Source organism: Lygodium microphyllum, chromosome 28 (genome assembly GCF_053477565.2).
Source record: "Lygodium microphyllum isolate KBCC chromosome 28, Lygodium_microphyllum_v1.1.10, whole genome shotgun sequence".
Taxonomy (NCBI): Eukaryota; Viridiplantae; Streptophyta; class Polypodiopsida; order Schizaeales; family Lygodiaceae; genus Lygodium; species Lygodium microphyllum.
In genome coordinates this window covers 38,082,077-38,107,714 of record NC_141162.1, presented here as the reverse complement: position 1 = coordinate 38,107,714, position 25,638 = coordinate 38,082,077, and the positions used below count along the sequence as shown (strand labels likewise).

The 25,638-nt window shown below is 42.6% G+C and overlaps 1 protein-coding gene across 5 annotated transcripts; it reads left to right on the top strand.

Annotated features, from left to right (window-relative positions):
- Positions 1-20,913: 20,913 nt before the first annotated feature.
- On the top strand, positions 20,914-25,435 carry LOC148011364 (protein ROOT PRIMORDIUM DEFECTIVE 1-like). 5 transcript variants are annotated; one of them, XM_087670679.1, is made up of 4 exons: positions 20,914-22,315; positions 22,513-22,632; positions 23,319-23,468; positions 24,006-25,435. In XM_087670679.1, the coding sequence occupies exon 1, from the start codon at positions 21,009-21,011 to the stop codon at positions 22,197-22,199; it is 1,191 nt and encodes a 396-aa protein (XP_087526805.1). In that variant the 5' UTR covers positions 20,914-21,008; the 3' UTR covers positions 22,200-22,315; positions 22,513-22,632; positions 23,319-23,468; positions 24,006-25,435. The 5 variants fall into 5 exon arrangements, with proteins under 5 accessions (XP_087526805.1, XP_087526806.1, XP_087526804.1 ...); XM_087670680.1 differs by lacking the exon at positions 22,513-22,632; XM_087670678.1 differs by having other exon boundaries at positions 22,513-23,468.
- Positions 25,436-25,638: the final 203 nt, after the last annotated feature.

The following is a 25,638-nucleotide window of genomic DNA, read 5'->3' as shown; positions in this document are numbered from 1 at the left end:
CCATCGAGGAACAGCGGAGGAAAGATGTGGAAGGAGCGGGCAGACCATACCAACCTGAAGCACCCGGCCCCAGCACTGGTACGCCGGAACCTGCGCCGCTGCATCCTACAGAAGGGAAAGGAAAAGACCCAGTCAGACCCGTCTCCCCTCTCCTCGTACCACCCATGCAAGCCACTCCCCTCAAGGTGACACCCCCTACCACAGCCGCCTTGGGGCACACCCCAAAGATCGATGAAAGCAACGTGGTCACCTGGTTGCAATTCTTGGTGGAAAGAGAGTTGGCAAGGGAAGCAGCCGGGGCCACCCCAGTCTCAAGTGCCAAAAGGGCAGTGACAACGGCCGAGCTGGAGCCAGGGCCAGAAGTGAAAAGACAAAAAGTGGAGGAGATCGCCACCACTACGATCATGTCCCACTCTCCACCTCCAACAGGCCACTACGATGACTACGCAAAGGAGCTGCTCGCTCAATTGCAAACGGCCAGGCAAGAAAGGAGGATGGCGGTGGAGGAGCTGGCAGCGGAGCGCGAATCTCAAGCCACCCTCCAACTGGGCAGAGTGAGGCAAATAACAGAATATCAAAAGGAAATCATTGTGCGTAGGGAGGAGGCCAGCACCAAGGAGGCGGAGGAGCTGAAAGCCCTGAAGGAGCGCGACGCTACCTGGGAGGGACGAAGGAAAATCCTAATGGAGCGTCTCACCAGGGAGAGGGAGACAAATGCCCACCTTCAGCGCAAGAATGACCAATTATCTGCAACCAACTTGGAGGCACAGAGTCAGCTTGAGAAAATTAGACAAGAGGTTGCAGAGCTAGATCAGTTAAGGGCAGAATAGGTGCGCAGGTTGCAGGCGATGCGGGACCAACTCAACGAGCAGATCGCAAAGGAGCACGAGAGCAGTCCCGCTTGTGCCATGAGCTTGAAGCCCAGCAACAACAATTTATGGCGATGACCCTCCAATAGGGGGAAAGCCTGGAAGACATGGAGAAGCGGGCAAAGGAATGGTCAAATCATAACGAGCAAAGAGTGCGGGACTTAGCACGCCGGCTGGCCAAGGCTGAGGGAGACAGAGTGATGGCTGAAACCCAGGCAGAGGCAACCCAACTCGCTATGATAGCTCAGCAGCGCACTTTTATCAACACACTGCTCCACACCACCCACTCAGAAACAGATGAGGCCAATGATCAGTTGCAGAGAAAGCTAACCATTGCGCGCACGGCCCTCACGGCAGGCCTGCACGTACCACTGCAGCTAGGAGGCCCGTCGCAGAGCCTAGAGGAACAAAGAAAATATCTGGCACAAGTGGGACTGACAACACAGGAGATGGATGACCTTGGGTTCACTGAGGAGAAAGCACAGGAGGAGGAGCAAGCGGAAGGGGGTGAGCCAGAGCTTGACCTAGGGCCTCAAGGAGAGGAATATGTCCCGCCACCCCCTCAACCCCGACAAACCGAAGTGCCACCCCATGACACATCTACCGAGCGGAGAGCGGCCCACACCACCTGAAGGAAGGAAATGGTGGAGAAGGCAAGAAGAAAACTGAAGGTCAGACCTGCCTCGAAATAGCCTGCCCCTTTCTTGCTACGCACCCAAGACTCCCCCGCCGAGTACCTCGCTGAAATGATTATCTGGGAGCAGCAGGAGTATAGCCGAGACCCCTTCGACCTACGGTTCGAGTTTCCCACCGCCTTGAATAGGGTGCTGCCCATTCAGTTGGTGGAGGATGTCATCGCCATGGGGGCCCGGCTCAAGACTAAATGGTTAGAAGAGCGTGAGGCCCACCCAACTGCTTGGGGGGCCGAGGACCGCGAGTTTTGGCAAGACAAAGTCCTCCAAGTACCTCGCACAGTGGAAGGCTATAATTGCCAAACCACCTAGAGGCGGTGCATTTTTGACGTCAACCTGGAGGCATGGATGGCATTTTGCAACACCCTCCCTTCGGAAAGGAATGACTCCACCTTTATGCCGTATCCTCGAAGGGTAGGAGTGGATTTTAACCCGTCCATCCACGGCAGGTTTGACTTCCCCGTCATTTATAATGCTAATACCACTTCCCATAGGAACGCTCTTCTGCATAATTTTTAATGTCATGATTATGCCATTCATAACCCTTAACCGATTCCTCCTTGTAATTTCTCTATCAATGAACAAGCCATATGCAACTAGGTGTAATTAACTTTCCTTAATACATGCACTTTGCAAGCTCGATCTTTTGAATACGTGAGATAAAATGTATCCCTTCCGATGACCTATACTTGTGCGTCATAGTATGGGGCCTAACATATCTCATACAAGAATCAAAACAAGCATCTATCAATTTGGAAATACATTACTTACGACCAGTACCGCAATTGGATTGATGGTGATGCCTTCATCTAAAGCTTTGTTGTTGGTTATGGGATTGCCATCTGCACGTGACATTCTTCGCTTAGGGGCCATTGTCCGCAAGTAGATTCAAGAGATAAAGAAGGTGGAATAGATTCAAGATAGGAGAGTGTAAGAGAATATGGGTAAGTCAAGGATTGAAATAGACGGAATTGAGCTAACTCTCTTCCTTGCAACCTCTCGAGGTGACTCTTCTCTCTCTCTCTCTCTCTCTCTCTCTCTCTCTCTCTCTCTCTCTCTCTCTCTCTCTCTCTCTCTCTCTCTCTCTCTCTCTCTCTCTCTCTCAAGCTCTCCCTCACAATCTCTTGGAGAGGTATCCTTCTATCTACCTCTCTCTCGTAGCCTCTCGGGGTCTCCTTATGCTCTCTTGTGCCTCCCCATGCCTCATATTTATAGTGAGTTAGAGAAGAGGACTTGTGGCTGAGAAATGGAGCTCTTTGTGGAGGGGGTTCTTGGAAAGATCAATGATCTAATACTCAGATCATAAATTTGATGGTTCCATTGGCTCCGAAAGGGGGGTAAAACTCCAAGACGATTGCTTAGAAAGCTCTTAGTTCACTCCTTCTTTTCTCTATTCAAAGTGTTGTTTTCTGTCTGTAGACTGCAATCGCAGCGCGCGCGATTTCACAAAGCCCTCTCTTTTTTTTTCCTTTTTATAAAATCTCCAAAACTAACTAAAACATCACTTGTCTTTTCTTTTAAATGACATTTAGTTTTAGAAATCTCCATATCTTTTTAAGATAATATCGAAAATATCTAAAATATACTAGTTTTGCCCAAAATCTAATATTTTTGGACCATCCAAACTATACACATTAATACTAGTGATTAATATAGGTCATAAGTCTCATTCACGTTGTAACTTACATGAAGGGTAGCTATGATCCCTGTCAATCCGAGAAAAATATCAGATTTACGACTCTTGATTTTTTTGACATATTTTTAATTAAATAAAAATCCTTAATTATTAATGTTAGTTAGTTTTTTACTTTAGTTAGTCTTTAGTTAGTAATCTTACTAACTTATTAATTGACTAACTAACTTTTAAACTAACCAACTAACTTTTATTTTCTGGAAATATTACACTTGTAATGCCAAGGCATGCCTAAGATAACATCACAGTTACCAATGGGTGCAAGTAGGAAATATTCTTGGTCACGATAATCCCCAATTCTAAAATTCAACTTCCCTTGGATAGGAGTAGAATTTCTTGTAAGTCCTTCAAATGCTGAACCTGATCCAATTGGTGTTCCCAATCGATCCGGTGGAATTTGTAGCCTTTCGACAGTATCCATTGACACAAAATTATCTATGGAACCTGGATCAAAGAGTATCAAAACTCGTTGATTGTTGAGGGTTCCCCAACCCTTTAAGAGTTGTCTTTTCTTCTCATTTGAATGAGTGTCAGCTTGCACATTCGGAATAGAATTTGAGGATGGTAGAGGAGGATCTTTAACCACATTTTCTTCCTTCCTTTTGTGAGGACAATCAGGCTTCATATGCCCTAACACACCACAAATAAAGCACCTTCCTTTCTCTTTGTACTTATGTATATCAGAGGGTGAGAGATACATGCGCTTCTTCTTGTTACCCTCTGGCTTTGAATATTGGTCATGGGTAAAGGTAGGTCTTCTTTGATTAGTCATGTCTCTTGGTTGATCATAGAGTTGCTCTTGTCTAGCTCTATAAGAACTCATCTCCAACTTTCAAGATGTACCAGGTGTATGCAAACTTTCAACTATGATGCAGACTCCATCATGCGAGATAAGGTTTCATGTGGATACACTTTCATGGTTTTATGTAAATGAGGGAGTAGGCTAGCTTCAAACTTTATTTTCTTCTCTTCATCGCTGATCTCCATGAAAGGAGTAACCTTGAGAAGAGTAGACTAAAACTTGTCCACATAACTAGTGATCTTCTCATGCTCTTTCTAGCCTAGCCAATCCCACTCCTTCTTGACATCATTCTCAAAATCAGGAGGCAAGAACTGAGCATAAAAATTCTTCTTAAACTTTTCCCAAGTTGTGGGTTTCCTTTCCTCCAAAATGAGAGTCAACCACCAATTGCTAGCAGTGTCTTTCAAGTGCATGCCTACATGCCTTAGCTTGGACTTTTTTGAGAAATTACCATCAGAAAAAGCAACTTTAAATTGCCTGACAAAGGCTAACACCTTAGCAGGATCTCTCTTACCGGAGTAAGAGTCAAAATTTATGTCCTTATCCCCAGATTTGAAAGTCTTAGTCTTCTTAAGCTCGCTCCTCTTATGGTCCCTCTTTGTCCTTTTGTGGATTGTACGAGACTTAGAACCAAGAGAGTAGGAACTAGAAGTTGATGAGGAGGAGGAGGAACGTGAGTAATCAGGGGCATAGTTGGTTGTTGAGGGAGATGACTCCATCCTTATCCACCTCACTCGAGGTGAGGTCTTTTTACTCTTCTCGAGAGTCCTTCTTCCTTCTAGGAAGCTTCTCAACAATTGGATGCTTTGCACCTTCACCATCAATTGGTGCAATGGTGTTTCTTCCAGTATCACCACCTTTTGGAGGATTTAGTCCTTCATTAGTAGCTTCTTCCCTTGCTCTTAAGCTGTCAATCAATTGATGTACTTTGGGAATTTCCAACAAGTTGTGATACTCTGTCAATTGAGCCTATAATTACTCACTTGTAGGCACTTCATCAATTGCCATCTTTACCTTCTTCTTGCAAGGATTGCCTTTACTTTGAGAAAGGCAAAGAGACCTACTATGATACCACTGTTATAAGATCCAAGATACACGCTCGACTTTCTTATATACTTAAAGTATATATGGCAAATATTATGCTGGCTAAAAGGGAAGTGGAACCCAGGAGGAAGAAGCTTGGCGATGAGAGCTATGGCAGATGGGGAGTAAGAGACTCAAAAGTGGGAACTCCAACAACCACAATGTGTGGCCAGGCCTTCCTTTATTCAAATTGTCACTAAAAGAATAAAGAATAAGTGATTGTGATGGGCGCCCACCACCTACAGTATGCATTGGCAGGTACTGTCAATGTAGTAATACACGGGTAGCTAGGCGAAGACGCCTTTATCCCCAACAACCTCCCACTTAAAGGCGAATCTACCTCATTGAGAGAGAAAAAAGAAAAGACAATACAACATGTACACATGTACAACAGGATGAGGAAAAAGACGTCATCTCATCCAATGCCCATCAATCTCCTGAGGAAGGCAAAGCGCTTGGTAGTGAGGCTCTTCATGAGCAAGTCTGCAGGATTCTGCTCAGTCAGAATCTTGACAAGGTCAATAGACCTATCCTCAACAACCTCACAAATGAAGTGATACCTCACCTCAATATGTTTCGTCTTCGCATGGAAGATCGGATTCTTGGCCAATTGAATGGCACTCATAGAAGCCAAATGCAGTGCAGGCATAGCATCTGTCATACCAAGGTCTAAAATCAAGCAGCCTAACCAGATAGCCTCCTTGCAAGCCTCTATGGCTACAATATGCTCGGCCTTTGTATAGTAGAAAGGGCCGTACACTTCTATACCTTGGACATCCAAGAGATAGCCCCTCCAGCATAAGTAAACACATAGCCAGAAGTGGACTTCCTACTATCTACATGTCCTCCATAATCAGAGTTAGTGTATCCCACGACTCCTGTATCCTGGCTGCCATAACAAAGACACATATCTGCTATGCCCTTCCGGTACCTCTTGATACCCTTCATGACATCCCAATGTTTCTTGCCAGGTGTAGCCATATAACGTGCCACAACCCCAACTGTAAAAGCAATATCTGAACGGGTGGCTATCATGGCATACATAAGACTTCCCATGGCGGATGCATAGGGAATCTTGGCTATCTCGGTCCTCTGCTCATTTGTTTGCGGACAATTGGCCTGGAAACCTTCACATGAGAAGGTAATGGATAGCCAATAGGCTTAACATCCTGCATGCATAAGTGCTCAAGGACTTTATGAATGTACTCCCTCTATGACAGATAGAGTAGTCCCTGAGATCTATCGCGCGTAATGTGCATACCAAGTATATGAGAGGCTTATCCCAGATCTTTCATCTCAAAGCTCTTTTTGAGCTGAGCCTTAAGAGCATCTAGCTCCTCATGAGCTGTCCCTACTAAAAGCATGCCATCCACATAGAGTACCAAAATCAGTAAAGAACCGTCACGGGCTTTCTTTGTGTACAAGCACAGATCCATAGCACTGTGGCTGTAGCTTTGTGACTGCATGAATGCATCAAACTTATGGTACCATTCCCTAGGTGCCTGCTTCAGGCCATATGGACTCTTCTTTAGCTTGCATACTAGGTGTTCCCTGCTAGGGTCTGCAAAGCCCTTAGGCTGCTCCATGTAAATCTCATCATGCAAGTCTCCATGTAGAAAATCCCTCTTGACATCAATCTGGTACAAGTCCAGGTCAAGCTATGCAACCAAGGCCAAGACTAAGTGTAGGGTGGTTATCTTGACCACAGAAGAAAAGACTTTATCAAAGTCAACACCATGCTTCTATTTAAGACCCTTAGCAACCAATCGAGCCTTGCATGTTGGCTTGGGGTGTGCAGGGGTACCTTTTAGCTTGTACACCAACTTGCATGGCAAAGTCTTCTTACCCTAAGGCAAGGAAACCAAATCCCAAATTTGATTCTTATGCAATGAGTCAAGTTCAGACTACATAGCCCTCTCCCAAGAGTGACAATCACCCCTATGCATAGCCTCATCATAAGTGAGAGGCTCGCCTGTATATGTAACCAGTACATAATCCATAGAGGGTGCGAAATGGTTAGGAGGTCGTCTATCTCTAGTAGAACGCATCAACCCAGGCTCTACTGCCTAACTGACATCCTATCTAACATCAACATGTCTAGCATCTAGGCCATGAGCATCAGGTGATGCTACATGCTGTCTAGCTTGTCGTGGAGTGGGCTAAACGGGAGCAGGTGGCTCCTCCTAAAAGATAACTATGCATACCTCAACCACTTTCTCATGCTGTATATGCATTTTGTCCTCATGAAAGATGACATCATGGCTGCGGATCACTCTCCGCGCCTGCAGATCCCATAGATGATAACCCATCTCTCCTGCATCTCCATAGCCAATGAAAATGCATTTAACACTTTTAGGATCCAGCTTATTGCATTTGTCCTTGGGCACATGGCAGAATGCCTCACATCCAAAGACTCGCAAATGATCATAAGAAGAGGGCTTGCCTACCCATACCTCCTCTGTAACCTGAAAATCAATGCCACTGCTAGGTGACCTGTTAATGAGATGCACTGCAGTAGTAACTACCTCAACCCAAAAGTAATGCGGTAAGCTAGCCTGGATAAGCATGCTATGGACCCTTTCCTGAATGGTCCTATTCATGTGTTCAACCATACCATTCTAGGGTGGGGTGGAAGGAGCGGTCAACTGATGTTTAATACCCCGCTCATCACAAAACTGCTCAAAAGCACGTGATACGTACTCACCCCCATTATTTGACCTTAGGCATTTGATCCTTTTCCCAGACTGGTTCTCTAGCAATGTAAGCCAATGCTAAAATGTGTCTACGACATCGGATTTTCTCTTTATGGGATAAGCCCAAACCTTACGTGAGTAATCATCTATGAAAGTAACAAAGTACTTTGCCACACCAAGTGACTGACAGGGCATGGGCCCACATACATCTAAGTTCACAAGAGCCAAGGGCTCACCCATGTGTTTCTTACCAGACTTTTTATGCATATTTCTAGTCTGCCTACCATACAAACAATAGTCACAAGAATCAAAATGCGAAAATTCAAAAGGCAGAAGATATTGCAAAGCATGAAGCATTTTCGTTCCTTTAAGAGACATATGCCCCAAACGAGCATGCCAAAGGGATACATGGGGAATAGAATCCACAGACAAAACATGATCCAATGTAGCTCCAGATACAAGGGATAGAGGCTGCCAAACTTGGCACCTCTTGCAAGTACAAGCTTGCCACGAGTAATCTTCCATGCAGAGTCTCCAAAAGACACAAAATACCTTGCATCATCAAGCTGTCCAACTGACATAATGCTGCGAGTCAATACAGGTACATGGCGTACATCATGCAAAACAAAAGAATTGCTAGAAGGAAACTGCATCCTAATATCTCCAATGCCCACAATGTCAAGATACATGTCATCACCAAGACACACAGAACCAGACATAGTACAATAGGTATAAAACCAATATCTAAAGGGTGTCACATGAAGTGATGCACCCGAATCCAAGAGCCAGCACTGCGCATACATAGAATGTATCTTAGAAGTCTATAGGGCATCGCATGAAGAAGCTACAAGTATGTAATCATCATCTGAATCAGTGGCATGCATGGCATTAACCTCTTCTATCTTGACACAAGACTTTGTAGGTATAATATTGCGCTCAGAAGACTTTTTCTGCACGTTTTCTTTTCCCTTCTCCTTGCCTTATCATCGCACATTTTATGGCACTACGGCCTAATATGTCCTGCTTTCCCACAATAATGGCAGGTAAGATCAAACTTCCGTCCATGGGACTTAACTGCGACCACATGACTTGGACATGGACTTCCGAGAGTCCCTACACTTATGATCATTATCATGCCTGCCATATCTGCCACCTCTAACGGTCAATGCATGTGAAGAGCGGGAAGCATAATTGTTTCTCCTGTTGATTTCCTCAGTCAATAAAGTACTCTCAACATCTTTGATTTTCGGCCCATCAAGCTTGTTCTTGCATATGGCAGTACGGAAGACATCCCATGATTCAAGCAAGGTGCCAAGCAGAAACAACGGGTGCAAGTTGTCTTTGAACTCAATACCCTGTGACAACAGACTCTTCATGATAGCATAAAACTGACTGAAATGAGATGAAAGGGAGGTCCCCTCCATGTGAAGGTCCATTAACTACTTCAGCCAATACATCTGTGATGCAGGACTTTGCTACACATAAAGCTCCTGAATCTTCTCCCATAAATCCCATGCACTTTGATTCTCATCTTCAACAACATTATGATGGACCTCTTCTAAGAGTGACAAAATAATGGTAGACTTGCATAGCTCATCAACTTCCATCCAAACATCATCATCCATATCCTTAGGTTTAACACCCTTGAAACACAAGGGTTTAATATGTAATTTCTGCACCAAAACTTGCCATATTTGGGACTTCCAATACCCATAGTTGGTACCATCCAACTTGGCAATGTTAAATGTATCTTTCAGATGACCAGTCATACTGTCCCAAATCAAAGCAAAAAAGTAAAATTGTACGTTGCTATAATTAGAGAAAATGCACTAAAACCACTGCTAAAAATGGCTGAAAGGGTGGATTTCACCAAGAGAAGCACATGTCCACCAAATATGACCAAGATAACATCAAATAGTAAGCATTACCCTCATAGAAGTACTCAAAATCTGCAGATTTTAGCTTGCTGTAATAAATGACAACAGTATGTAAAACTGTCCCAAAATGAAGCAATCACTGATACATATGTCACTGCAACTACTAGGTAGCAAGATACATCCAACAGTGAGTTTCCAAGGGCAAGAAGGTACCAAGAACTGTCAAACCAATCACCTGTCAGCAAGAGACATCTCATAGGTCTAGAAGTCATGCATGTAATGGGTCTTGGGGTAAGAGAAGAGACCAAGCACAAGCACAACTGATAGAGCAAGAAGCTCAATACATAACCATCCAAGATGCATAAAAATTTGACAAACCTGTGATAGAGATAGGTGCCTGCCCCAATAGGTGTATCAAATTAGCCCACTACATACAAATTGCATACATAAAGCTCAAGAGAACAAATGCATGTAACTGTCCCACAAGTTCAAGCTCATCTATAAATAAGACTCTGTGTATAACCAAATATACCAAAAGGCTCCCACTGGAAGTGAAGTTAGATGCAAAGAGAGTAAGCAATGCTCTAATACATCAAATACATAGCATCAAACATGCCAAATCTCAATAGGGTACATCCATAGCAAAAGCTATCTCAAGCTATCTCAGACTCGTAAAGCATAAGCCTGAAAGCATTCAAAGAGCATGTAACTGACAACCAAACGTAATGCCCAGTAGATCCAAAATGTTCAAATATATCTAAAGTTGAAGCTCCAAGTAACTGTCAAGCATGGGCAAACCAAGTGGCATTCATATCTGACCAAAGCATAAATGTAAGAGGCTTAAATGTCAAGCAATGACAATAGGCATAAACCGATCCAAAACATGCCAACTAAAGCCAAATGCTAGTGATGATGACCAAGGTGGAGCCTATTCCAAGCTCAAAAGCATTTTGGAACCAAGAAGAAGCATTTGACAACCTCCAAATACATCGATATGATCATTCAAACCTCCAGTAAGCACCCCATATTCATGAACCAATGCATACACCAAGTAAATGAGCTTCAGTCCACTGTATTACAGCAAGCAATTTGGTGTTAAATGAAGCTCAAACAGTGCTCAAATATACTCAAAATCAGTCCCAAAGCATAGACATAGCATTCCATAACATCAGAGCATCATCGGGCATCAATAGGCATCAAATGAGCAATGCCAAACAGTAAATGTCAAGTGCTGCCCTGTTTTGATAGTCCTAGGACTATGTATATAGCAAAGGGCTGAAGGAGGAAGCACTCAAATCGATCACCGAGAGATAAGCACTAATGCCGAGGAGTCAAGCAATGGTCGAAAAGGTTGCCAAGAGTGCCGGGAAGCTGAGGAAGAGCAAGGAAATTCCGAGAGCAGGCTAGTCCAGCCCCCTAAAAATGCGCCAAAAATTGTGTTGGTTGTTCCTGGGGGTTGGGGGATCTGCAACAGTCCTTAGGGACACTTGGCAATGTCGAGGGGGCTCCAATGTAGCCCGGGAAGAAGCCAATGAAGGTCTTGAAGCTCGAGGAGGAGGCGGGAGATTAAAACATACCTGCAAATGAAGGTGCCATGGCTACCATTGAAGCTCGGGTTGAAGCTCTTCAAATCTGGGCTGAAGAGAATGCTGGGAAAGCGATCTCCCACACAAAGGTATTGTCTTCTTACTCAATCACTTTGTATCCTTTGCTCCACCAGATAAGCTTTCCCTGATGATATATTTGCTCTAGATATGGGTGCTCCAGATAATGAATTAACCGCCCCATCAACCAGTTGAAGCTCTCCTACAGGTCTCAGATCAGCCCCAGCATGGACCTGTAATGCATTTATCCTGTTTTAGCATATTCAAAAGTAATAATGTTTAATCTTATTAAGATTAACCTTATTTTTAAATTTCATTTCCTGTAGATCTGCTAGTAAAGCCGTGGACTTATTTTTACCTATCATAACTACCTTGTAAGGGCCATCCCATCTAGGTTTTAGCTTCCTTGGAAATAGCTCCCTACGTGCATCGTAATATAGAACTAACTCTCATTTTTTAAAGGTATATTTCTTCGCTTTTAAACCATGCAACCACTTCATCCGATGCTTAGCTACCTCCTTGTGCAACAAATTCTACCATTTGAGCTCATCCAAGTGGGCTATAGTCATAAAATGCTCGAATAGGGCATCCTCGTCACCCAAAGAATGATTGATTGTGAATCTTATGGTCGGCAACTCAATTTCTAAGGGCAAGACACGCTCCTTTCCATAAACTAATTTGAATGGGGTGTGGCCAGTGGCTCATTTAAACGTTGTGTTATATGCCCATATTGCCACATGTAATTTTGTATCCCAGTCACGCTTCTTTTCAGACACTATTTTTGACAGGATACCCAGAAGCTATTTATTAGTACTTTCAACTTGTCCATTTGCATGTGGGTTATAGGGATTTGTCTTGTTATGCTTAATTTTCCATGCTTCAATCAAACTTTTAATCACCTTGTTTAGGAAGTGAGTTCCACAGTCCGATGCTATTTCCTTTGGCAGACCGAAAAGGTAGATGATCTACTCAAGTAGAAATCTAGCAATCTCTTTTGCATTGTCCTGCCTCATTGCTCGTGCTTCTAACCACTTTGTAAAATAATCAGTGGCTACTATAATGTGTCTCTTATGAGTAGTGGACGATGGGGTAATAGGACCCACAAAATCGATGACTCACTTCTCAAATGGAAGGGTAGCCATAATAGGCATTAGTGGGCGCTTCCTATTCTCTATACTGTCATGTCTTTGACATGTATCGCATCTCTTAACATACTCAAATGAATCCTGGAAGATGGATGGCCACCAATATCCAGCTCTTAAAGCCTTCTGTGCCGTCAACTGCCCAGAAAAGTGCCCCCCCACAAGCAGAGTTATGGCAGTCCTCCAAGATAAATGGAACCTCATCAAGCATCACACATCGGCGATAGATATCATCAGCCCCCTGTCGATATAGTGTTCTTGTGATCAAGGAAAATTTAAATGCTTGCTATTTAATTTTCTTGTTCTCATATTTTGATAGAGTAGCTTCAGTCTCTCCTGTTGATAGATAGTATGTTATAGCAGCATACCAGGAGGGAATAGACATCGTATTAATCTTAAACAATGTTTCCATGTCACTTCCTTCAGCCAAGGCCTCTTTTGGCTCTTTGAAATCCACAAGATATTCTACAATGTCCTCTAGCTTTGGTGGCTTGCCCTTAATCTCGTAATTAAACTCCTGCAAAGTGATTAACCACTTTGCTAAACGATCAGGCGACTATAACTTGTTCAGCAACAATCAAAGCCCTTCCGTCTTCGTATAAAAAACCACCTTCTCATAGGGAATGTAGTGCCTCAACTTTTTGGTCGCAAATACCATTGCAAGGCACAACTTCTCCATATAAGTGTAATTAATTTTCGATCTTCCAACTAGCAAAAGCTATCGGATGGTACCACTTTTCCTCCCAAATTTGGGCCAAAGAGCAATTAATACTATACATTGTTGCTGCTGAAAATATATAAGACATTTCTCTCTTTTAGGTGCTTTGGCAAGCTTGTGCTTCACATCATCAAAAGATATTTTGCAAGTATCACTCCATGCAAACTGACAATTAAAGGACAATAGGTTCGTCAATGGCAACGTTCTTTCTGCCAATGCATTAATAAACCTCTGATAATACCCTACCGATGACAGAAAGCTATGTACCTCCTTTGGAGTACGTGGCAAACTCATGGCAACTATGACCTTGATCTTTTCAGGGTCAGTCAGTCGCGATCCCTACTGAACTGACCACGTGACCTAACAATAGCCCATAAGGCACTCCAAAGACACACTTCCGTGGGTTAAGAGCTATGTAAAATTTCTGCACTGCTCAAAACACTTCCACAAAATGATCAACTGCCTTTCTCTTATGGTGGCTGCTCCCAGATTGTCAATGAATACTTTCAACTCCTCTGGGGAGATGTCACCAAAGGTCTTGTCGGTTGTTCTTTGCCACGAACCAGGTGCATCAAATAAACCAAATGCCATCACGTGGTACGCAAAGGTACCAAAGACAGTAATAAATGTCATTTTTAGCTTGTCCTGCTCAGCAATTGCCATTTGGTTATACCCAACAAAGCAATCAATGAACGAATATATTTTCCTATCCGCTAATTGATCCAAATTTTGGTCAATAAATGACAACGGGTAGTAGTCTTTAACAGTCTGCTCATTCAGCTCTCTAAAGTCTACACAAAGCCAGATTTGATTATTCTTCTTCTTTCTGATCACAACTGGTGAACACCATTCAGTATGCTAAATAAGAAAAATCAAACCCGCTTTCCGCAACTTTTGTAGCTCCTCAAATAGCCCATCCCTTAGTTCAAAAGGCATGCACCATACTTTATGATGTAGGGCCAACTTTCTTCCTTTAGAGGAATGGTATGCACAGCTAGATTGGGAGGAATGCCTCTAAGTTCATCATAGATCCAAGCAAAGATGTCGGGGAACTCTTAAATTAAGGACACATAGTCCTCTCTTTCTTCCAAATTAAGCATGGATCCTAATTTGATTGGCCACAAATCGTTTGCCGTACCAAGGTCCAGCTCAATAACGTCTGTATCTCTTATCCTATTTTGAGGCTCTATCGGCTCATTCAATGTTATCTGATAGATGTCTTCTATAGTGGACCCATCTTTAGATCCATCACTCAATGACATCTCACTACTAGATGGATCATCTATTGTTTCTAGTTCAGTAGAGGATAAAGGAGCTCTCTCACTCTGATGAGACTCAGGGTAAGCATCCACTATTACACGATTGGCACCTCCACCTAGAAGAATCGCTCAACCAGTGGGTATATCGACTTGGCAGTCTGTTCGTAAAATCCATGGCCTGCCTAGCAAAACTTGATAGCTAGGACGTCCTGCAAATCTTATCACCCTAAAGTCCAGATAGCATTCCACACTTGCAATGATAACGTGGACTTTAGTGATGCAACCTTCTGGTTGCCTTAGACTATCATTACCCATCCTAAGAAGTGTGGAGCCATCTTTTTGGATTTCTAGACCAAGCCTCTCCATCAAATCTGAACTCATGATATTGATGGAGGATCCAGTGTCCACGATAGCATGTTCCACTAATATTCCATCCACGTATGCTGAAACCCTGGGACAATGCTTTTCAGCATGATCGAACCAATCTTCTCCTTTATCCTTCTTGGGATCAACTTTACTATCAACAGGCCTTAGAGGTCCATCTTCCATATCATGATTCAGAACTTGCTTTCCCCTAGCAACTTTCTTAGGTTTTTCCTCGATAGGTTTTACAGTTCCTTTGTCACCCTCTCTAATCTTTTAACCTCTTGTTACAGCTCGTAGATTAGAAGTTTCAATGTCATTGACGCATACGGCCTCAATAAGTCTGACTCCACTGCCATGAGGTAACTCCTCTACATTAGCCTTTCCTCTTTGCAGTATTTGTCTTGGTCTATTATCTTGCTAGAGATTATTCCCTTGTGCACGATGGTTAACTAGACCTGGCAATTTACTCCCTTGTTGGAGAGAACTGATATTACTCCAACAAGTAGCAGCTAAGTGGCCAGACTTTTCGCAAATATCACATTTGAGATTCGAACAATTCCTAGGGAAATGTTGGCCACCACATTACTTACAGCTGAATCTTGAGGGGGCATCCTCTTTAGGGCATCGACTCCCTATCAAATTATGTTGCTTCTTAAGGAAATTGACATCCATAGCTATTTGTCTATATTGTTCGCTAATCATGTCAATGCAGTGCTTCATCATATCCTTGACTTCACCAAGGACATTTGAGGCACTTGATTCATAGCCGCGATCATCTGTCTGTCATCCCATCGACCTAACCACTTGATTAGGAATTGGCTGCTGACCTATTGGGACAACATTCGGGTTTATTGTTTGGCCTCCACCATTCAATGGGGCCATCTGACTAGCCATATGCATAGTCATATTGGGAGGAGCTGGTAACATAGGCAAATTCGACATGATATTCCCACTTCCATTCACATTTGACATGGGGTCCCCTTGACTCCCATTAGGCGGTGCCAAATTATTACCATTCCAATTTATCCTTGCTGCATAAGTTGCTTGCAAGTACAACTCTACTCCTTTTGCTTGGGTAATAGCAGTGTCAGTGTCAGCCAAAGTGACACTACTCAGGTGCACTTGGATATTGAAATCTAATCCATGTAGGAAATATTGCAACTATGCAACTGGTGAAATGGGGATATAAGTATTAATTTTGCGAAGAACTTGCTTTAATTTCTTTGCATATTGATTATGTTTTGGAAGCTCATGATAATTCTCAGTAGAAATATGAGGATCTATGATGTTCTGATAGGTTCTGTTGAGGTTCAAATTGGTTCTGATATCTTATGTTTAGCTTCTGTTTTGTTCTGATTATCTTCTGTATGAAGCATGGATTAATTATTGATGAAGATTGAGGTCTTTTGAAAGTTATTGAATAGTTTTTTATAGTTTGGGATGGTTTTAGTATGAGTTATGAGGTTCTGATGTTTTCTGTAGACCTTCTGTAGAGCATCTATTCGTGCTTTATTTCTGTTCTATGGAAAGATATGAAATAGTTTAGAGCATTAAGTAAAGGGGAAAATGAGGAAGGGGTTGAGGCCAAATAGAAGAGTGAGGATTGTTCCAAAGGGTGGTAATTTAAGTCTAAATGTTTGTGATGTTAGGGTAAGGGTTAAGAGGGATAACATGAGATAACCAACAAAAGCGGATAATGGCAGCCTAGGATCATTGCAACCACATATGCATTTCTTCTTGTCTCTTGTCATTCGCTTGAGGAGTTTCCCCATTGTTTTCTTCTTCTTATTCTTCTTCTTTTTCATTTAATGTGAAGGCCAAGAGGAAGCCATGACATGCTTGCTCACCCTCTTTCTCAAAGATGCGATGTGGGATGGTGTGCACCTGCTTGTCAATTTAGGCTTCTTCTTCTTTATCTTCTTCTTCTCTATTGTTTGCCCCTGCCAGTGGCACCTGTTGTAGCAGTAGTCATATCAAAGGATAGAAGGACCGAATGGACAAACATACATTTCTCTCTGCCTGTTTTGCATGGAGGCCAAGAGGTTATGGCAAGGAGGGGAAGACGATGATTGTGATTACAAACAGATTGATGACTGCCATCTCTCTTTTTCTCTCTCTTGAGTTTTAGTTTGTGTGCCTATCACAAGTGCACTAGTGTTATTTAACGAGCATATTGCTATGGCTAGAATGGTGACAAGGATAGGCAATAGTTGGTTTTGCATTCTGGTTGGTAGATGAATGACAGATTGAAAGTTGGTTCGAGAATCAAGTGTTGAATATGGAGCCCCCTGTTGGCCATCATTTTATAGATGCATCGACTAATTACTCATAGAAGGTCTCCATGGCAACCGCACAGATGCAGCCTCTTAGTGAGGAGATAATGATATCTCTCCCTCTCTCTTTTGCTTCCATCTTCTTCATTTTCATCTATCGCTTCCTTCCATGGTGGCCATCTTGTTGCAGGACTCCATCCATGGGATGTATGATGACTTTGTTTGCAAGCAAGGGCAAGGGTTTCATCATTGGCTTTTTTCTTCATCGTCGTTTTCTTCCTCGTCGACTTCTTTCCTTCCTCATCTTTTGCTAAACCCTCAAGCCTTGTGAGCTTGAAGCAGGGCGGGTGTTGGCTATGGCGACTTTCCTTGACTTCGACGCACACATAGCCTTGCAACACCTGTCCGACAGCAGTAGAGCAACATAATTTATGCTGAGGGGATGGAGAAGATCTATGGCAGCCTTCTTGGTCCTTCCTCTTCTTCTTCTTATATCCCTATTCTTCTTTTAACTGTGTCTTTCTTCTTCTATTTGCATACTGTCAGAGTTATGGTGGGGAAGAGCCATTGTGTTGCATGCAAAAAGGAGAAGAGAAGAGATGTCGCTAGTGGATTAGTCGCCAGGACTCATAGGGAAGGCACTTGTATGAGTAGGGCCTGATTGACTATGGAGAAGGGAGAAAGGGTTGAAGGGGGATATCTAGCGAAGAGGACAAGAGGAAGAGAATTTTTGAAGGGGCGGGTTGTTTGTTTGTCCCTTGCCACATGTGTATCTGCTTCTTCTTCTTCTTTTTGCAACCCATTGTCCAACAATCCTACTCTTCTTGATTTTGGCCATGAAAAATAATAGCAAAATTAAACCATTGGAGCAAAAAGTCCCGTGATTCATTAGGCAGGGGCTTTTCTTCTTCTTCTTTTTCTTCTTCTGCTTTTGTCCATTCTTGCAGTGATGTATGCGTTCTTAGAGCAGGGGTTGGAGAAAAGGCTCAATGGGAAAGACGTCCTTGTCTTCTTCTCCTTCTCCCTAGTCCTCCCCTTGAGAAACCACAAACACAAGGAGGCAAAAAAATAGAAACCAAACAACAAAGAATAATAATATTTTCAACCATAATAAAACACAAGCTCCCTTGTTCTTCTTTGCTCTAAGTAGTGTGTGCCATTGCATTCGCATTTTCTATCACCAGATGATCTCCCCCTCTATTGTAGTTGTTGAGATTAGCTTCTTCCCCAAATGCACATCAAAATGACAGCAACCCTCCCACGAACATAATCAACCACAAAACCAGGGACAAAGCACTCAAAATCTATGTGTATGGCTTTGCCATTAATCTCAAAACCATAACAGAACCTGAAATCTCTCTCTTATTGATAAATAGAAACATTGTCTTCATCATCCTCATTAGATATTACCATTTCCATCACTCACAAGAAAGAGAGAAAGGATGGGGAAAGGGAAAGAGAAACTTTCGCACAGAGAGGAGAGGGAGAGAGGGAAAAATTTTTGCACCACCCAAAAAGGAAGAATATGTGATTGGAGAAGAGAGAGGGAAGGGAAAAAGGCACATAACCACTTGTGCACTCCACCCCACCTCTTCCCCAAAAAGCACACCCCTTCGTATTTTATTATTTCTTTGAAACTTTGATACATTTGATATTATAAGACCTTTGGCCTTTAATTTTGAGTATTCCTACCCTTTACAAATGCATGCACGTAACACTTGAAAACATACCATTAACTTTAATAGATGTGCCCCCCCTCCCCCTTATGTGGGATATTATTTTAGTGATTTTGTAGCAATGTGCTTGTTACCTTTTTTACAAAAAATGAAAATATGGTGTTTGTATAGATTTTGTTGTGCACTATTTTTGTGCTTCTTTTGGTGTTATCACATATACATTAGGTCTTTGCATAAGGCCTTAGGACTATGTATGACCTGTTATGGATATATACATTAGGACTATGCATAATCTTATGGAAAGCCTATAGGTTATGGACAATCTATAAGTCTAAATGCATATTACTAATGCCCCATCACCATTCTTGGGCACATCTTTGAGATAAAGGCTCTCTAAGGCAAAGATTTAGAGACCTATCCACATCATCTTACATGCATCAAAGTTTGAAATGCATGTTGTGGACTTTGTACAAAAAGCATATAAGTTGTTAAGCCCCCATTATGAGGAGAAGATATGTGTAAACACGGATATTGGGTGGGTCATGACTTATATATCAAATGAGGCCTATGTTGTAGTTTGTGGCCTAAATCCATTCAAGAAAGGAGTATGACATGTAGAAGGCGTCGTTTGGACCCATTACAATTGGCTGGGGATACATAAGGCATAACAAACAAGCCAATCAAACACTAAAAATTGTGCATCAATTTTCTTTTAATACATATGTACCCTTCTGTGAAATTTGAGGGGAAGATAGTTTGGGTGGACGAGGGTGAACTTGCTCTAAGAGCCCCTTCATACACTAGTCAATGAGCTAGCGGACAAGATTGCACAAACTTTAGTGTGGAGGGGTCCATAGTTTAAACCTAAATCTTTCGTAACATGTTCACAAGTTTACCTTTTGAATGAAGACCTCTTTCCTTACCACCATGTGAACCTTTTGGAAATCATTGGTTGATGATACTCTAAGGTTTTTGAGGGTATGCCAAAAATTTGGTCTATGAATACTACTTACAACAAGAAGGTTTGAACATTTCATGACACATGAAGGCCCCATTTCAAGAAATAATACTTATAGCAAGAATTTTTACACTTGAACTTTGAGAACTTTAGCAACATCATGAGCTCTTCTATGAGGGAGGTACTTCATACCTAGTTTGCGATGTAGGAAAATAGGCACGTGCACTAGGTATGGGGATGGTTGCCTTACATGACACTATCTAACCCTCTCCACTCCAAGATGCTAGGTTTGGGGTGGCTATCTTCACAAGAAATGTTAGATCGGTTCCCTTATAATTCCCACATTGCGAACTACGACAATATCATAAGCTTTTGTGATGGAGGGATTGCATACCTAGCTAGGTGCAGTTGGGGCTAGGGGGTTGTTGTTTTCAGGGTGGGGGCCAGCAACCCCTGCCCCCAACTACACTTGGCTAGGTATGCAATGCCTCCCATGTAGAAGCTCATGATGTTGAACACTATAGGTAAAAACAAGGGAAAGGAGTCCCTTTTCCCATATGAGAAAATGTTAAAAACTTATTACTTAGAGAAGCTCAAGATGTTGATACTACTAAGATAGAGTTTCCCATAGTGGAAAATGATTAATGATTAAAGGTTCTTATCTCAAACTATAGAGCTTAGGATAAGGAATCTGTTAAGGCAATAAGGTTATGATTAGGCTTGTACTGCTTATGATCACCACTACCTTGGGCTAGCAGCCCCTTGCCCCAAACTGCACTTGGCTAGGTATGTGGTGCCTCATGAGCAAAAGCTCATGGTTTTGAACACTTCACGGGAAAAGCAAGGGAAAAGACCCCATTTTTGCCACATGGGAAAATTGTGAGACTTCTTATGAGCTCGCTTGGAGGAGCAAATGATGTAGGTAGTACTAAGATAGAGTTTCCTAAGTTGGAAAATGACTAATGACTAAAGGTTCTTGTCAATGCATGGGCATGTGATCATGCCTTTACATTCCCCTGGTTGCGCTTAGCTAGGTATGTGGTGGCTCTTGAGCAGAAGTTCCTGGTGTTGAACACTATAGCTTAAAATGGGGGGATTGGTGGGGGGGCGAATAACCCCTGTTCCCACATGGGAAAGAGTTTCCCTGAGTGGAAAATGATAAATGATTAAAAGTTCTTACATATGCGCATTTAGCTTATGATAAGGGACTCTGTTAACAGTAAGCTTCTGATCACGCCTCCACTGCTTCTTATGATCAGTACTCTTTTCATTTACAAGAGGGGAAACATTTGGGGGAAGCAGGATGTTGAGATCAGGATCATCATCCATGCAATGTGTCCTGAAGCAGGCATGTCTGGCCAGGCCTAAGCCCTTCTGTGTCACTCGGACCATCATCACATCCATCCCTAATGTCAGGGTTTGCAGAGACAAGCGGCTAGATGCTGTTGCAGACAATGAGAAGGTCCTGGCCCCCGTGCTCAGAATCAGAGACGCCATCCTTAAGTTCAAGACAGACTCCATCCCCGTCAGGTTCCTCATCATCAGGCGCAGGCTCTTAGGGTTTAAGATGACCGATGCCAAGTTCCAGAACTTCATCATGGACTACCCTAACATGTTCCAGATCTTTACTCACCCCGAGGAGAAGCTCCCCTGGTGCAGAATCACCGCTCAGGTTGCGCAGCTCCTAGACGAGGAGCGGCGCATCCACACACAGGAGGAGCCTGCCATCGTCGAGAAGCTGCGGCGCCTCCTCATGCTCTCAAATGATCGTCGCATCTATGCCCGCAAGATCGAGCTCGCTTGCACGCCTTTTGGCTTTCCGGAAGACATCATGCGCACGATTGTTCCGAAATACCCGGAATATTTCCGCCTTGTGCAGCGGGGAGGACCGTATGAGGTGTTGGAGCTCGTGGCATGGGATGAGAGCTTGGCTGTTACAGAGTTTGAAAGGAAAGCCAAGAGGGATGCTAAAGAGTTTGGCCTGGGGGATATTGAAACACATGGCAAGCCTCTTGCTTTCAAGACCCGGTACTTCTCGGGAATGAAATTAAAGAAGAAGGAAATTCACTCCATGGAGAATTGGCAAAGGCTTCCGTATATTTGTCCATATCAGAAAGCAGGTGAAGAAGAGGATGGGACTCCTTTGGCAGAGAGGCGGCTCATTGCTCTCATTCATGAGATTTTGAGTCTCACAATCGAGAAAAGGATACTGACAGAAGTTCTTGATCACTTCAAGAAGGACTTCAATTTACCCTCTAATATATTTAGAGTAGTAAACAAGCTTCCAGGCATGTTTTACTTGAGCATAAAAGGTTCGGTCCATACTCTCTTCTTGAGGGAAGCATATCAGGATAGCCGGTTGATGGTAGAGCATCCTCTACTTGACTTGAAAGCAAAGTATCTTAAGTTATCGAAAGCTGGACCACAAATGCGATTACAATTGACCAGATCCAATCAAATAGGTTTAAAAGCTACTGTTCGTCTGAAGTGCTGATGGTGGCTAGACTTTGGATGTGAACATGCAAAGTGGAGAAACAGTTTCAGCTCGAGGGCTCCCTGCAATGGGGATCTGACATCTATATTAGATGTTGCCATGCAAATTGACAAGTGGTAAGAAAGGGGGGCTCACTAAAAGCATTTGCAGAGCTTGCAACTAAGCATCAATGAAACTATGGAGTTAAGGGGGCTCAGAATGAGGTTTTTGCTTCTGGGTTAAGTATGGCAGGGACTAGTGAATGGAGCATTGAATACAGGTTTGGGGTAGTTATATGATCTAAGGGGAACTACTGTTCAACCTGCTTTTGCAGGATGTAGGCATGATATCATCACTGAAAATCAGCTTTTTGTCTCCTACTACCATGGTGGGTGCCTGCTGTAGTGTGCAAGAAGAGCTTAAACAAGATGTGGCTTCGTTTCAAGCAAGATTGGTGGGCTGTTCCTCTATCCTAAAGTTTGATTCGTCATTCTAAACATTGTTTCTAACAAAATGTTGTTAGAAATTTTCAATCTAGCAAATTGAATGCTCATGTTAAAGAGGCAGAGATATCATAGTTGGGTATATATATAGAACTGAGGAGAAGACAGATGGCACAGAATTAAGATGCCTGCAACTGATGGTTGTCTAGTCGGATAAGCAGTAAAGCAGGCTCTAGCTATCCCTTTCAACTATTTAGTCTAACCTATGGTGGCTCTTTTGTTGACTTTTAAGGCTGCTTACTCAGATCTATACCTACTGAAATTGTTCATGACAATGTTTCCAGCATCAGCTTCACATGTGATTTGAATGATAACATTTTGGTACCAAGGCCTGTGTCATCTTCCTTGCCATCATTTCCTCTGCGTGCTAGCAGTAAAACTTCTTGCCCTATCTCAATAACCTAGGTGCATGTGGCCATGTTCGTTTCAGCTTTCAGCAATAGTATTACTTAGTCTGACAGCTCCTAACTGCTACATGGTATGGAAATCATTGCCTGCTCTTATACTACTTTGACACTACTGGGATTTCAAGTGAGTATGTCCGGAAAGTATTCCTCCTGTCTTACCATACATGAAGACTTTATACTTGTTAAGCTATAAGTCTTTGACTAATTTGGTCATACTCTTTTGTTTTCAGAGAGTCTGGCCTTAAGAGTACCTTGAGTACTTTCTGATGCTGCTGGTACTCTACCAGAAAGTCTGGTAGAGTGATGTAGCACTTCTTGATTTAGCACTAGTTGATCGACCTTTTTGAAAGGTTCTGGTGAAGGATGCTTGGAAAGATAAGGTATTACTCTCAGTTCTATCACTGGTGAAACAAGCTTTAAAGTTATCTATCAATCATAATTTTCCATCATGGTGCAGCTAGTAATACTATTTCTTGGATTCATCTGCTACCATTAAGACTTCATAGGTTCATCTTTAAAGTATCAGTAGCCACAAAGACCTGTCAGAAAGTGCATTGATGATGATGTTATTAGCATTGTGATTATATGGCTTGCCTACCTTCGGATATTGTCCCCCTTTCAAACATCAGCCAAGTGCTTATTGTCTGAGGATAAGTCATTGCGCAATGCAACTTAAGTGCTTAGGTGCAGTCATTTGTTCCATGTATGTCGAAGTGTTCCAAATTTTGCATGTGCAGCTTATCATCACTTATTGCGAAGAAATTTCTCCTTTTTTTGACTTTAAGGAACTGAACAATGTATTTTTTTCCCTTGAAAGTATTGAAATCTGCATCACATTATGAACTGCTTTCTATTACCTGACATCAAAGAGCTGATGCTTTTCTCTTAATCATTACTGGCATGTGTGAACTGTGCAGACCATGCTGGTTCCTGGGTGCTGCCTCACCCACTGCCTTCTGCCAATGCACATATTTTGTGATGTGGATGGAAAGCTTACCGTAGAGAGCTTAATTGTCGCCTCAGCTCTTGTTGATGCAGTCTTGAGCATGCTCTGTACAGGAGCCCTTGCAGATTGGCTTGGATGATGGTAGGCTCTGTGTGTCTGCTGCTAGAAGTGGATGCAGCAATGGAAACTCGTGAATCTTCTGTTTCAGGCTGCACAACAAAGAGAGAAGAGAAAAGAGAAACACTGCAAAGAGAACTTAGAAGAATGGAATCCATATAAAGACAAGATAGTACAGGGTCAATAGTGAGTTACCAACTGTGTGGGCAGCACTGGACTCGGGAAATGGAATCCATATAAAGACAAGATAGTACAGGGTCAATAGTGAGTTACCAACTGTGTGGGCAGCACTGGTACCAGCTCCCTCTCTCCTACGGAACCTGCATGTAGGAGTATGCATGACTGGAGAGGGAGCCATCAGTCCTATATATACGACAAGAACATGATTTGGTTGGGCAGCATCATCTAGGGCAATAAATACATTAGGTTGGCCAGTAAAATATGACCAGGTGGCCATAAGCTAACACCGTAAATACAAGGATCACATCATTAAAAAAAACGAAATGTGCCCAATCTACTAGGACATGCACGGACTCATAGATGAACTGACAATAACACCCTTCCTCAGACCTTGAGTGATCTGGTACAAAACAATATATAATGATAATAAGTCATCATAATACATACAACAATGATGATTAGATAGGACGATGCATACCCAAGCAGAGGATGTATTGGCCACCACTAACATGCCTTGGAAAGAACCCAAGGTTGATGATATTGATCATAACAACTCTTGAAATTAGAAAGGAATCATAGTAGATCTCTATGTTTGTTCACAATGCCTTTAAAGTAGCACACGTAACCATTTTGTCACTATTGCCACAATGCATAAATGACTATGGTTTCCTCTACTTTGGCCAATATCCAAAGTGTCCCCTCATGTGAATTTGAACTAGGAGCCAATCATTACTCTTCGTCATACAACTCATCATAAACTTGGATGTCAAATTATTTCAACCCCAACTCAAAGATTTCAAATTGTCAAACTTTGGTCGATGTGTTAGGGAATCTCTCTCTTTGGATCTTATGCACATGTATACATGTATAGATGAGGCACAATTATCCCACCTCAATATCATCTCGTACTTTGTCTTTGGCATTAAATAGCTATGAGGATGATGAGCATCACACGTACTAGCAAGGTGAAAAGGAAGCCCTTGCAATCATTGCTAGGATCGCATGGTTAGAGTTTGAACTTGGACTTGTGGATGATGAGGACTCATGGACTCTTGACACTATGGAGTTGTTTGTTTCTTATCCTTTTGTAAAGCTATTAATTTATTGTATTTCATTCGGAGATATTTCTTTTTACCACAATAATAGCATTGAGACTTCTTTTTCTTCTTTTGGATATTACTCCTCTCTAAAGTTGGAACATTTGGAGTATCTAGAGTCAACATTTTGACCAAGCTTTGGATTTGAACGTAGAAAGTCTCCAACAAAAAACTTATAGATGAGTAGGCAATATTTGCATGTCAGTCATC

Excerpts from the sequence above, each read along its gene's own strand:
- LOC148011364 (XM_087670680.1), top strand. The coding sequence starts at position 21,009 with ATGTTGAGATCAGGATCATCATCCATGCAATGTGTCCTGAAGCAGGCA.